General features: G+C 47.4%; 1 protein-coding gene across 2 annotated transcripts in view; it reads left to right on the top strand.

The window, feature by feature from the left end:
* Enpp2 (ectonucleotide pyrophosphatase/phosphodiesterase 2) overlaps nucleotides 1-13,096 on the top strand; it is a 71,093-nt gene that overhangs the window by 22,483 nt on the left and 35,514 nt on the right. For both annotated transcript variants that reach the window (XM_063257666.1, XM_063257667.1), the window contains exons 9-11: nucleotides 5,178-5,233; nucleotides 8,919-8,984; nucleotides 9,523-9,595. In XM_063257666.1, coding sequence (XP_063113736.1) covers nucleotides 5,178-5,233; nucleotides 8,919-8,984; nucleotides 9,523-9,595 — 195 coding nt within the window. The remainder of the gene's footprint in view (nucleotides 1-5,177; nucleotides 5,234-8,918; nucleotides 8,985-9,522; nucleotides 9,596-13,096) is intronic.

Genomic DNA, 13,096 nt, shown 5'->3' with positions numbered 1-13,096 from the left:
AACCTTAGTCTGCTAGGTAAACTCAAGTGATTTTTCCCGACGCGGGAACAGGTGCTTGGCTGACACGGGAGCCAGGTGCGCTGTGTTAGAGCCCTTCTTGTCTTCAGTGAGACTTAGCGATGGGCTGTGGGCACAGCGTTCAGCTGGAAGGCTGTTCTCCCCATTAGGCTTCCAAACATAATTTCTATCCCTAAATTTCATATTTTTTTTTAAAAAAGGCAAAAGTCAAGTGTAAGCTCTCGCTTTCATTTCCCCGCCTCCAGAGCGCGGCTGGAAGCCGGCGCTGCCGAGAGACCCTGTGTTTCTGGGCGCTGTCTCGGGCAGGGTCCCCGGGCTGTCCTCTTGGGTGGGACCTGGGGTGGCTGGCTCCTCCCTCGCGCTCCCCGCTCGCGCTGTCTCGGGGTGTGCCCTGTGCAGTCCGGTGGAGAATGGGGGGCCCGAGCCCCATCATCGTGAGAGCGGCAGACGTCCCATTGCTGCTGGTTGCCCCGGCCTGGCCTTCCTTTGCGCCCACCCGCGCTGGTGGCAGTCTCCGGATTCACTGTGATGTGGGAATGGGGGGCGGGGAAGCTGCTGTCTCGTCTGCCATCCTGGGAGGCGCAAGCTCCCCTTGCTGGGCAGGAGCGCCCTGCTCTTCTCCATCCTGCCTTCCTTCTCCATCTCTGCCCCAAGCAGTGATGATTTTTCTTTGCAAGGTGTCTGCTTGCTTTCTTGCTGGCACTGAGCCAGGCCTGTGCCTGCTGCACCCTGCTGGGTCACTGCGGAGCTGGGCCCGGCCCCTCCTTCCTCCCCGGCTGCGTCTTGGGTGCCAGAGTTGGGCCCTTTCTTCCTTTCGCGTCCCTTGGAGGCTCTGCCTCCGCCCGGTCCTCCCGTGCCCCCCTGCCCGGCTCAGCGGGTGCCCTCCTTTGGGGTTTTCTGACGTTTTCCATCACGCACGTGACCCCATGCCTCGGACCGCAGTTCTCGTGGGGAGAGGGATCGTTTGCCATCTCTCCACTGCGAAGCTTGAACTGAGCCTGGCACCTTTAGGTGCTCCCCGCTGTGTGCTGGGCTCTGCCCTGCTCTGCCCTTGCTTTGGGGGCGCCCTTGTCTGCGGGTCCTCGGGGCTCGGTAAATCTCAGGTCTCAGACTCCGTCTTCTTCATGTGGGAGTAGCATGGCCTCGTGTCCCCGTGTCACTCCCCGCCCTCCTGGCCCTGGCCTCTGGGGCCGCAGTCCACGCTGCTCCAGCCCAGCCCTCACCTCCTGGTCTCAGGAGCAATCCCCTCCACCCCTCGGCCTCTCAGGAGTCCAGCTGTCCCGGCTCTGTGGCCTGGAGGACGGAGGGAATCCCTCGAGGGATGCTGAAGACACTGTGGTGATAGTGAGTGTGGCAGTGTGACAGTGCGTCCTCTCCTTTCTTCCTTGGTTCCTTCTCTGTTGTTTTTTCTTCTTAGCTGTGTGTTTTCAAACAACCTCTGATGAAATTTATATTTTAAATCCAGAGGCCAGCCCTCCCGTTTTCAAACAACCTCTGATGAAATTTATATTTTAAATCCAGAGGCCAGCCCTCCCGCTTCTCTAAGGTCTCTCTGTCTCTCTGTCTGTCTGTCTCTCTGCCTCTGTGTCTCCCTCCTCTACAGTCCCAGGGCTGTTACCAGCCTTGCTCTGTTAGACCCGCCTGCGGGTGCTCCCTCCCTCGGGAGTGGCTCTCTCATTCCCAGCCCGGAAGCCCAGGGTGCACCGTGACCTGCAAAGGGACTTTTGTCACTGCCTGTGATGCCGATGAAGAGTTTCCTGTGTTCCAGTCCTGCACCGTTTACTAACCCTGTGCTTCATCGGTGCTAGGACGGTCAAGTTCAAGGCTTAGAAAAGAATCATTCTCCTCAGTCCGCATCTGCACTGCGTGCGCCAGGACCGGATCGGGGGGAGTCGGTGCCTGGATTCACTTTTTTCCGTAAATTCCACCTCCCTGCTCACCTGCCCTTTCTCCTTCTCTGGGACCTCTCCTGATTTATTTCACTAACATGTTGGTCTCCAGGAGCACATGCTTTCCTACAAGTAACTCAAACTTACTCTTCTTTACGGCAGAGTAGTACTCTATTGCACAGAAACTGATACTTTAAATATCTGTTTAATTTCAAGTAGTCTCTGTTACTTGCTCACCTTTTGTTCTTTTTTGACTGTGCTCCCAATTATCTTTTAGAAAACATAGGTGACATGATATTTTTAAAGAGGTAGGGGAATCTTTCTGCTTCTTTTTTCTATAGAAAGATACTTTTGATCTGTATGTTGTCTTCATAATTTGCATTTTAGTGTCTTCTGATTATAATTATGTTATCACAGCAGAATTTTTTTGAGGTGCAGGAAAGTGGGAAGAACAAATCTCAGTTTTGTCACCAGAATGCTGTACGTGCAGGCACACCATGTTTCAGGCTCTGTCGGGCACACTCAGTGGCCTGGGAGCTCGGAGCTTTCCGGGGACTCGAGGAGCGTCACAGAAGTGTGGCAGGTGGGGATGGACCTGGCACCAGGCTTGGTCACTAAGCACCTTCTCAGCCCACTCCAGGTCCTGTCTTCCCTCTACTTCCTGGGCATGGTGGTCCTGCCCGGTGCAGACCATCAGGGTCACTTTGATACACTCACTTTGTCATTTGTGTGCGTCCTTTGGAGGCTGCAAAGACCCCTCTGGTGGCCTTCCTTTCCTGAGGGAACCTGAACTGAAAGTTGTTCCTGGAGACCACCCCAGCATCAGCAGGTGTGCTACAACATAATTTTGAAAAGTGTAGGGTCATCGTTTGACACATTTGTACTGAAAGGTTTTTTCTTTGGAAAACCCCAGACTGAGCTTCTATTTCATAAATCTCAACCATTTGCTGGGATAGTTTCCTTGGAAACCACAAGGCACTAGATTTCTGGGAAAGTTTTTTGAGGGTGAATCCACTAAGCTCGCGCCAAGAAATTAAAGTAAGTGCAAAGCTCCGTGCCATAATGTAAGACCCTATTTCCCTGGTGATCGGCTGGGCTTTGGGCTCTCAGCTGGAGCTCATCGTGCTGATGGAGATGTGGGGGCCAAAGATGAGCAAAAAATTATTTTTACTGGTCCTCATTTGCAGCACACAATGATCGCACTCCTGTGGAAAGCTGGTCCGCGCACATAATGCATCTTGGTTCTTTTTACAACCTTCTCTCCTGTCCTCCTCCACCTCTTGGTCTCTCCCTTTTCCAAAGATCTATCTCCCTGTTTCCTGGTATCTAGCTTTGCTTTTGCTCTTGTGTTTCATAGTTTGGGGTTCTCATTTAAGAGAAGCCTGCAATATTTAAGCTTGCGTGTCTGATTTGTTTGACCTAACACTATGGTCTCAGTTTCACCCATTTTCCGCAGAGCAGTACTCGCTGTGTGTAAGTACCACATCTTCTTTATCCCTTTTTGTTGATGGACAAATAAGCTGCTCCGAAGACTTAGCTATTGTGCGTTGTGTTCTGTGGTATCTCTGACTTTTTTGGGAAGGGTCCTTGAAGGGGAATAGCTGAGTCGAATGCAATGTCTAGTCTCAGGAATCTCCATGCGGGTTTCCAGAGTGGTTGCCCTAGTTTATGTTCCCACACGTCTGAGCCCTCTTGGGTCCTGCCAGCCTTCCTCCGTAGAGTGGAAAGGTGTCCTGGACCACCGTGAGGGAGTCAGGCAGAGAATCCGCAGTTCCTGTCTCTCCCTCGTCTCAGAGAACCTGGCCGAGCAGAAGCCACGGGGCTGTGGCCAAGACCCCTGCCCTTCCTTGTGGATGAGGTGGAGCGGTGGCTCAAAGCCCCCGGGTTCTGAGGACCTGCGCCATGCTCTCCTATCCACACCTCACGTGCCAGCGGAAGTCGCTGTAATTTGGAGGGTGAATATTTCTAGATATTCTGGGGACCTGGGATCTTTTTAAAAAAACCTTCCAGAGTCTGATATTGCATAGTTTTTGAAACGAGGACCCTGCTCCTGGACACCGTACACCTCCTCCCGGCTGTGCCTTCTCACCACAAATCAGGGTTTTCCCGGAGTCACAGGGAGTTCCAGTGAAGCTGGGCAGGAACTGGCTGCCGTTCCTAGGTCAGTTTTTCCTTGGTCCCCTGTTAACAATCTGACTGTCTCCCCTCTTTTCCTTTAAGTGAGAGGTTTCCTATTACAGACTTCTGTTCTGCGGGACCCTGGCCATCCTGAGCTGTTTCCAATGTTCCTGGAATAACTGGGGTTCATTTATTTCCATTATTGCATCACAGTGAAGGCTGAGGTGGATGGCATGTTTGCCAAACACCAAGGCACTGCTTTAAGGACTCTGTGCGTACGAACTTCATTAAAGCATACAGAAAATGTTATCTGCATTGCAATGGATGTGAGCAGAGCTAGGCTGAGTAGCTCAGTACAGACTGCCTGGTGGGTTAGGGACCCAAACAAGCTGTACACTCTGGGCTGGCTGGTTGTAGAGCCTGGTCTGAATCCTTGTGTCTTCTGCCCCTCCACGGTGTGAGGTGTAAAGATTATTTTAAAAGACTTAATGAAGTGCTTAGCTCACCAGACTTATCCCAGGAACTTTCCCCTGAAGCCCTATTCCCTAAAAGGCTAGATAAGGGCTGGGGATTGAGCTTTCTGGCGAGCGTGATGTTGTGAGTTCGATCCCCAATATCCTCCCCCAGAAAAGCTAGATAAAAGATGTAGGGAAAAAGTCTCAATTAAAAAGTAGCCGTGCTTCACCGTTGTCAGCTTCTTCTTCATGCGGGTTAACGTCAAACAAGACCAGCTTGGCTCTCACATCTGGGGGTCTGGGTGCCAGATTGGGGGCCCCTGCAGGCTTTCCATAATCGGGGAAACATCTGGTCTCCTCCTGGCCGCTTTGGTGAGCAGGATTCTGCCCTATGAGTGAAATGTTCAAGAAGACAGGTACAGAAGAGAGGGAGACTTCTGAGATGAAATAAGGGTTCTAAAAGAAATGTCACTGGGTCACAGCAGAGCTTCTGAGAGCTGTTGCAGAGAACAGATTGAATGACATTCATGGAAACAGCCCTTCTGACCTCCAGATGTGGAGAAGGGGCTTGCAAATGATGTCAGATTTACAGCAGGGTGTGAGCGGAGGATAAGAGAGCAGATCTAATATGTTTTAAAACATCTTCTTTGACCAAAACACAGAACGTATTACAAGCCTCTTGTATTTTCCTCACTAGCTGTGGATTACAGCCGCCAAGCAAGGGGTGAGAGCTGGAACCTTCTTTTGGTCGATGTAAGTACCTTTATTTCATCCATGCTTATAACGTTGTGACTGTGCGTGGTGACGTGTATGAACCATCGGGTCAGCAGAGATTTCGATCTGCGGCTGTCCTTTCTCTGCTCCTGGCCCTGCTTCCCTCCCTGGCCCTGTTTCTCTCTGTCCTTTCCCCTTGTTTTCTAGCTATCCTTGAGGTCTTCCTGTCCCTCTTTATAGCTATTTGATAACTTGCCAACTTAGGAGTGTGTATTCCTCTCATTGATTGCTCTGGTTTGCCTTTTCTCATTTTCTCTAACATGCTATATTTCTTTTGGTTCCCAGTCGTCAAAAAATTCAGTGTGGTCTCAGGCAGCTGGGTGAATAGTCTAGAGACTACAATTCCAGAGGGGAGACCGGGGAGCCCTCTGTTTTCACCCCCATTTTACCATCCCACTCAGCCTTTCCCTTACAGGAAAATGGGGCTACTGGTCGGCCCTGCGGAGGGGCATGGGAGCGGGGTTTGTCTAATGTTTATTGAGATGAAATGTACCTAATAAAATTGTCAACATGTTGATTATTTTTAAGGCTCCTTAGTAAGAGAAGGATCTGTTTCAACCTTCACGGGGATTTTGTTCCCACTGAGATGTTCTTTCCATTCTGCCCCCCAAACCACCTAAGCTGTTTCTGTATTTGCCTCTAACGACCTAACAAAAATCTGATTATTCTATAATAGCAATGTGCCGAGAGCAGCCACCGGTTCAGAGTCATCCAAAAAGGCGCTGTCTATAGGCTCCAGATTTGGGAAATAAAAGCTGCTTTTTCTGAAGGGCATGCTGAAATTGGGTCGAGCCATCTGAACTGAGACAGAGTCTCTTTAACACCCCACCCCGTTTTTTCTTAAAAAGAAGTTTCTTGAGTTGAGAAATCCATGTGGGCCTTAGAAATGGCACTGTGTGATGTAGGTGGCAGCGATTTAATCTCGGGCCTTACCTCTCTGTAAACCCTTGACTGTCAGAGATGCTTAGAGAAGTGATTCCTTTCTCTCTGCAGCACATTCACCGGGCAGGATGGAGAGAAGCCAGCAACATAATTAATCCTGTGTCCCCACCCTGCCCCTGACACCGCTACACAGCTGCCCTGAAAAGGGCCAGTGTTCTGGCTCTGAATGACAATTTTCTCCACCCATGTGAAACCACTTGTAAGAAGGTGGCTTTTGTGTGCCCATTTTGCTGTGCTGCTCGGACTATTCTTTTATTGCCGTGTCCTGGAAGTGACTTACATTTGGAGTTTTTCCCCCTTTTTAAAAAAAATGTCTTATGGCTTGAAAAATAGGATCATTCTCCCTGTCACTGAAGGGACCATGTGTCAAATAGGTCCTCACCGGCACTGTCTGAAGCGTCGGTATTTCAAGCTGAATTCAGACCTCGAGTCGGAAGCTGTCTTTCACACGGCTCTGAAGGGCAGCACAGAATTCTAGTCTTGCTTTATTTCTTAATGACCGTGTTTCATTCCAAAGTCACCCTTTGCTGATGGCCCGTTATATTTTTAGGTCAGTGCAGTCATTCTTGCTCTGTGCAAATAACTCAAAGCAGCCTCACCCCAAGCCTGCTGTTTAGGAGCTGCTGACCTTTGTCGAGCAATTTAGTCTCCCAGTAAATGGATCTTAGAATGAGAATCCCAGCATCATCCAGTGTTAGGAAGATAGAATAGAATAAGTTAATGCATTTAAGGTGCTTTTTAGAGAACAGCCGGTACATGGAATTCTTCCTTAGCCACGTTCTCTTTTAGCTTTGACTGGACAATGGGCCTCTGTCTGTACCCCGAAGTAATATGTCCCCCTTGACCACCGAGGACCATATCTGGTCCTTCATTGTCAATTTTTTCCCTTTTTCAGAACCTGAGTTGGTCTTAAAACAAATTCTGCCTCAATCACAGAGCAAAGAGAGTGACATGCATCCTCTCCTGCTTGGGTCTTTGCCTTCCTGGGACGAGTTTATTTGTGCTGTCTCTGCACTGCATTTGAAACCCCAGTGGCTAAGGGACGCAGCTCCTTGGTGAATGAGGTTATTTCATGAAGAGAATTTAGGAAATTTAGGGACCACCTTGCCCACTCTGCCCATGAATAAATGTCATCTCGGGGGATCTGCAAATCCAGTACACAGTGGTAAAATCCAATATTTTATGAGCCTTTTTTATGTGCGAGGCAGTATTTTAAGCACTTCACATGATGATTGCTTTTGATCCTTACAACGCTCTTATGAGGAGCTGCTCTTGTCCTTCTTTGACGGAGTCACTGGTAAATTAGCTCAGTTGCCAAAATCTCATCGCCAATGCTTTTAGAAGCCAAGATCCAAACCCACGTACTCGGGCCGCTGAGCTGGTATTTTTAATTTCTTTTCTATTATGGTTGAAGTACCCCATCGAGCAAGGGTACTAACTGGGGAACATTCTGAACTCCACGCAAATTCTGCCAGCCTGCATTTTTCCACAAGCCTCAGAAGTGGGTTCAGCGGAGTCCACACTTGTGGCTTAACACCAATCACATAAAATAAAGCAGCTTTTGGGTAGGCGGTGGAGCGGGGCACAATGGAAAGGTTCTGACACTGGCTTTCTTTTAAGTTAGGAAAGAATTCAGAGTATGCAATTGTAATTATTTTGTTCAGATACAAGGGATTTCTAAGGCTGGAGAATTAAATTCCTCAAGCGATTAGCTTGGCTTTGCTATGCCTGTTTCTAATTCGATTATAGGATATAATAAACAGGGTTGCATTTACTCAATAGCACTGGAATATGTTCACATCAGGGCTCAGCTTTTGGTAAACAGTAAACATGGTTTTCTAGTTTCGAATGATCCCTCTGCCTGTATCGGCTGCCAGCCGTCCAGAAGGCTCCAGGGCCTGGTTTTCCCGGACCTCTCTTGCCCCTGCTCCCTGAAAGTGAAGGTTTCATCAGCTCACCCGCACGGTCCTTGCTTACTACGATCAAACTGGGTTTTAGCTTGAATTCTCCATGAACGTGCTCTAGTGCCTGGCTGTGAATGCAGGAGCAGAAAAGTGTTTTGTGCTCCTTGTCAAGAGCAAGTAAACAGATTTCTCTACAAGTCAAGGTACTTGCTCAGCTGCCAAGCACCCCGAGGTGACCCAGCCCAGGTCCAGCACTGTTGGGTCAGCCGGGAGCTCTTGAAGCTCATGCCAGACTTAGGGTAATTATGTTTCAACAGAGGAATGAGGCTTACACACAAAGCCATTGTGGGTGAAGGTTGTATAATCTTGGTCAGTCTTATAATTACATGTGCCTCTCCTTGATAGATTTTTATAGAGTTGGAAAGATCATTCCAAGCTTCCTTACCTAACCCGTTATTTTATAGAGGAGGAACTTCAAATTTTGGGTGCACATTTCTATGGCTATTGAGCAGCACCGTGCTGCCTCATTTGCATCGTTAATAAATCGAGCATTTTTGTTAAGCACTTCGTGGGAGCAGATGCCGAGACGAGTTCTTCATTTGACCCTTGAATAAGAGTTTCCAGCCTTGTGCTCTGTGGAAAGGGCTGAGCGATGAGATGTGTTTAGACGCAACTCCAGAGGGCCTTTTACTGTCCCAAAGTCCAAACAGGTGGTGGGAGGTTGGGGCACCCAACACGGGGGGCATGTTGGGCCCGGGTGCTGGTGTGTGCGTCGCAGCGCATACTAACGAGATACGTGGCTGGTTTGTCCCTAACAGCTCCATCCCACATGAGCGGAGGATCCTCACCATCCTGCAGTGGCTCTCCCTGCCAGACCACGAGAGGTAGGCGCTCCTGGGCCTCTGGTCTTTCTTCTGTGCTTCTCCAGCTTAGGCTTGCATGGGTGCAACGCTAACCGGAGGGTGACATGGAAGCCAACGGTTTGTGGTGTGAAAAGGTCCGGGGCTCTGAGAACGATATTTCCCTGAGAAGGACCGGGTCACGTGGGGTACTAAGGCTCAGTCCTGCCACGAATGACCAAGAGCGGGAGGGTGTTTCTGGCCTTGATGTGGAACCATGAGCACCTGAAGGGCGGAGGGGTGTGAAGACTGACTTCACCCCAGGGAGGGTTGGACCCTGCAGGCTGCAGATGGGAAGGCCTGCGGGGACCAGGAATCAGAGACCAGGGGTGCCTTTGCATTTTCCTTTGTGACTTTTGATCTCTCAAAGTGTTACCAGCTAGTGGTCTAGAGGGTGTGGGAAAAGTAGGAAAAGTTTCCCATGGATTGTGTGTGTGTGTGTGTGTGTGTGTGTGTGTGTGTGTGTAGGGGTGTTTTTCTGTGTGTTTTGAGGCAGATTCTGAATCTTCTTATTTCCCCTCAGACCATCCGTCTATGCCTTCTATTCTGAACAACCTGATTTCTCTGGACACAAGTACGGCCCCTTCGGCCCTGAGGTTAGTAGTTTTTCACCTGCCTGAACGGAGCCTCTGCCCCGGGCTGCTCGATGCACTGACCTGGTTTTAGGATTTGTGCAGTCTTTGTGAGTCTTCTTGTCTATACAGAGTCAATAACAAGACTGAAAACATTTAATAACATCTTAAAACATACGGGTTTCTGTTCCAGGAACTTGCGTTTCAGATTGCTTTGATATTGAAACATATCCTCAACTTGAGGTTAATGGGAAACAGGGTGAATTCCAGCCATGCAGGTTTCAAGGCGGAGAAAGATCGGGAAGGGTTGGCAAGTGGAAAAGAAGCCTGAGATGAAGCCTGAAACAAAACATGACAGCTGCATTCCAGCGCCCTTAAAGTGGTTATGCCATTCGGAGAGAATAGGTCAGCTGAGCGAACCCCGTAGCCTTAGTGGGTGCAGCCTTGCTGGTGTATGTTAAGCGTACTGGGCACTTCTTTATTTGGTAGATTTTGACACTGGCATTTGTAATGTGAAACCATCACCGTACTAAAGAGGATGGACATAGCTGTCCCTCTCTGAGGGTGACATGAACGGATCTGAGTAGAAGACTTGTGCGACACCCTTTCAGCCAACACTTAGCCACCTCGGAGAAGACGGTGGGTTTTTAAGGGAGCATCCGGGAGATGGGAGAGGAGTGTTGTGCAGTGAGTGGTACCTCGGCTCACCAACTTTATGATTTCGGAAACGGTGCCATGTTTACATTTGTGCAGGAAGGGTGGCTGTGGCCATGTTTGCCATACAACGCAGAGTTTTCATACAAAAAGCAAATTGTGTGCAGCACTTCTGTGTGTGAACCAAACTGTCTGCAAACAAAAGCGTTCATGGGTGAGGCACCACTGTATTTTGCTATGTTCCTCGTCTAGGATGGAAACATCTAAACATAGATCATTTAAAATATGGTGAAATCTACAAATCGTAGCTTTTTAATACCGTAAATATTTTTCATCTTTTTTAAAAAAATCAAGATGATGAGTTGTTGATATCCATCTGTGGCTATCCTAATGTCAGCTGAGAAATTATTTTAAGAAATCTGTTGACAGAAAGTGCTTCTAATGCTCTAATAACCTATGATGTCACTGTTGCCTTCTGTTAAATTCAGTGATTTGGATATGTAGACAAATATATCTTGGTTAAACTATTTTTGAAGAAATTACAGCATGTTTAAACACAGAAATCAGCGATCAAGGCTTCATCAGTATTTCTGATGCTTTAACGTTAATTAAGAGGTTTCTTTTTAAACGTTAGAAACAACGGCTGTGAAGAACCATTCTTGGTCTTAAGTCACGGAAGTCGTATAAATCTGACGGTCTTTTTAAAAATCTCCCTTTGATGTTTAACCAGTGTTGCATGACTATGAAGCACAAATGATAAAATGAGATAAACATCTGCATACATGAAACACAAACCTTACTTTGCCAGGAAAGAAAAGCAAAGCAAGAATAATTGCTTTATCTTTAGGAGGACTTTCTTGGAGATCAATCTAAAGTGAGTAAAAGGATCCACGTTTTATTAAAATGTTAACCCTGAGCAGTTCATGTGCTCTATTGCAAAGTTCAACTTTGCTGGAACAAGAGCCCTTAAAAATTCCCAGGAACAGGCAGAGCGGGATAGGTATTGGTGTAGCTGTTCTTTAAAAAGCAGAGCCTGGTACTTGGAGAGGTTGGAGCTGCCCAGGCTTCCTGGATGGTAAGTAGAACTTGCAGGTCAGATTGGAGGACCCCTATGGAATTGTAAACTCCTCTTTCAGTTCAGGGGACCATCGAGGTGGCCCATAAGTACCTGAGTTCATATCACACAAACACTGTCTTTATGGCAAAATTTGACTTTTAACAGTATAGATAAGGCATGACTCATACATTAGGGTATATGACTTACCAGTAAATGTTCTTTACCCACAAATATCTTTGCATTTATAAAACATAAGTGCATCTGTTTTAATTAAGAAACAAGTTTTCCCCCCTCAAAGTACTGAGCAATGAAGTGTGATACAGAATGGTTTCATTTTCATAACGATGGCTCGTGTGTCTCATAAATACACCAGCATGTTTTGATCCTATAGCACAACTGAGCTAAGTTGGCCTATTCGTGTTATACAGTGTTAGTACTTTTTAGTACTAACACTTCTGTAGTACTGGGATTTGCATCTGGGACTTGCTTATTTATCTCCTTGGATAAATCCTGTAGCATATCTCAGGAATGGTAATCTCTGATAATCTGATCACATCCTCCTCATAAAGGAAGGAATATTTTGGGATTTCTGCTATTTCTCACCTGGTTCTAGGCATCTTATTTAACCAAAAAAAAAAAACATAAATAAAATAAAGTACATTTTACAACTTTTAAAACACGAACCCCGAGCAACAACAAAACCTCTCTTGTGTTAATGGACCAGCTGGCTTACATACCCGTATGTGGTATCCTATATACATGTACGTGCATACCTATTTCTATGTATATCATATCCTTATTTTTTGAATGAGAAAATGATGAATACCAGGCAAATCATTATTTAAAAAATCAGTCACATGTTGTCTTTTACATAGAAGAAAGTAACTTGGCTTTGAAGTTGAATCAAAATGATTCCACTAGCAAAGTGCTATATACCAAGAAGCTATTAAGTGAGATAGTCAAATATTGGGCTAATAGCTCAAGAAATGGTGTATCGCTCCTGGTTTCACAGTGTAATGGTGAATGTTCGGAAATATGCTTGCTTTTGGTTATTGGCACGATCTTTCCGTGTTTGACCTCCTATGCTTTCTCTGCGACCTTTTGTTCTGCTGCTCTTCAAGGCCTCGAGGCAGAGCTTTGGCTGGCTTAGTCCCTACCTTCAGATGGCAAAATATCCTTCTGAAACGTAGGAAAATGTGTCCCTCTACCTACCGTCCCCTTAATAACCTCAGGCTGGAACTTCTCAACTGAGGCTATGGTCTGGCTGGTTAGTGAGAACTTAGCTTTCATCTACCTCTAACATCTAAAGAGAGAAACAAATGCACTGTAACTACTGGATGAAAACGCGGTTTGGCTAAACCCTGTCTCTCCCTCTGCGCATCTAACCTGCCTCCCTCGGAAGGCCCGCCTGGAAAGTCTTGGAATGTTGAAGTCTCTTGCAAATGGCCTACTGTTTGACGGGCAGATTTGACGCTAGCAGAATGTATTTGGTGATCATGAAATGGAAAAACCTCTTTTCCTTTTCTTGCTCTTCTTGTGGAGATGTGCCTAAAACTAGAAGAGTTCAGACCAACCCAAACCTTCCCACGGGGCTGTGTTTTTGGATGGCTGTGCTGGAGAGTCAGGATGAGACAGTCGCTTGCCCTGGTAATAGGGAACCGCATGGCAGGCCGTTCTTCCTCTTGGTTCACTAACATCGTCCCCCTCCTGCCCCTTCTTGCATCCGAATGGCTCCGGGACCATCCTGCCACCCAGAGAGAAGTTAGCTAGGTACCTGCAGGGCTTGCTGCTTAAATTCACCTTTGCACCATCAG

This window comes from Cavia porcellus, unplaced genomic scaffold, assembly GCF_034190915.1.
Source record: "Cavia porcellus strain 051 isolate PalLab524CR breed Dunkin Hartley unplaced genomic scaffold, mCavPor4.1 scaffold_10, whole genome shotgun sequence".
Classification (NCBI taxonomy): domain Eukaryota; kingdom Metazoa; phylum Chordata; class Mammalia; order Rodentia; family Caviidae; genus Cavia; species Cavia porcellus.
This window is presented reverse-complemented; position numbering and strand designations above follow the sequence as displayed.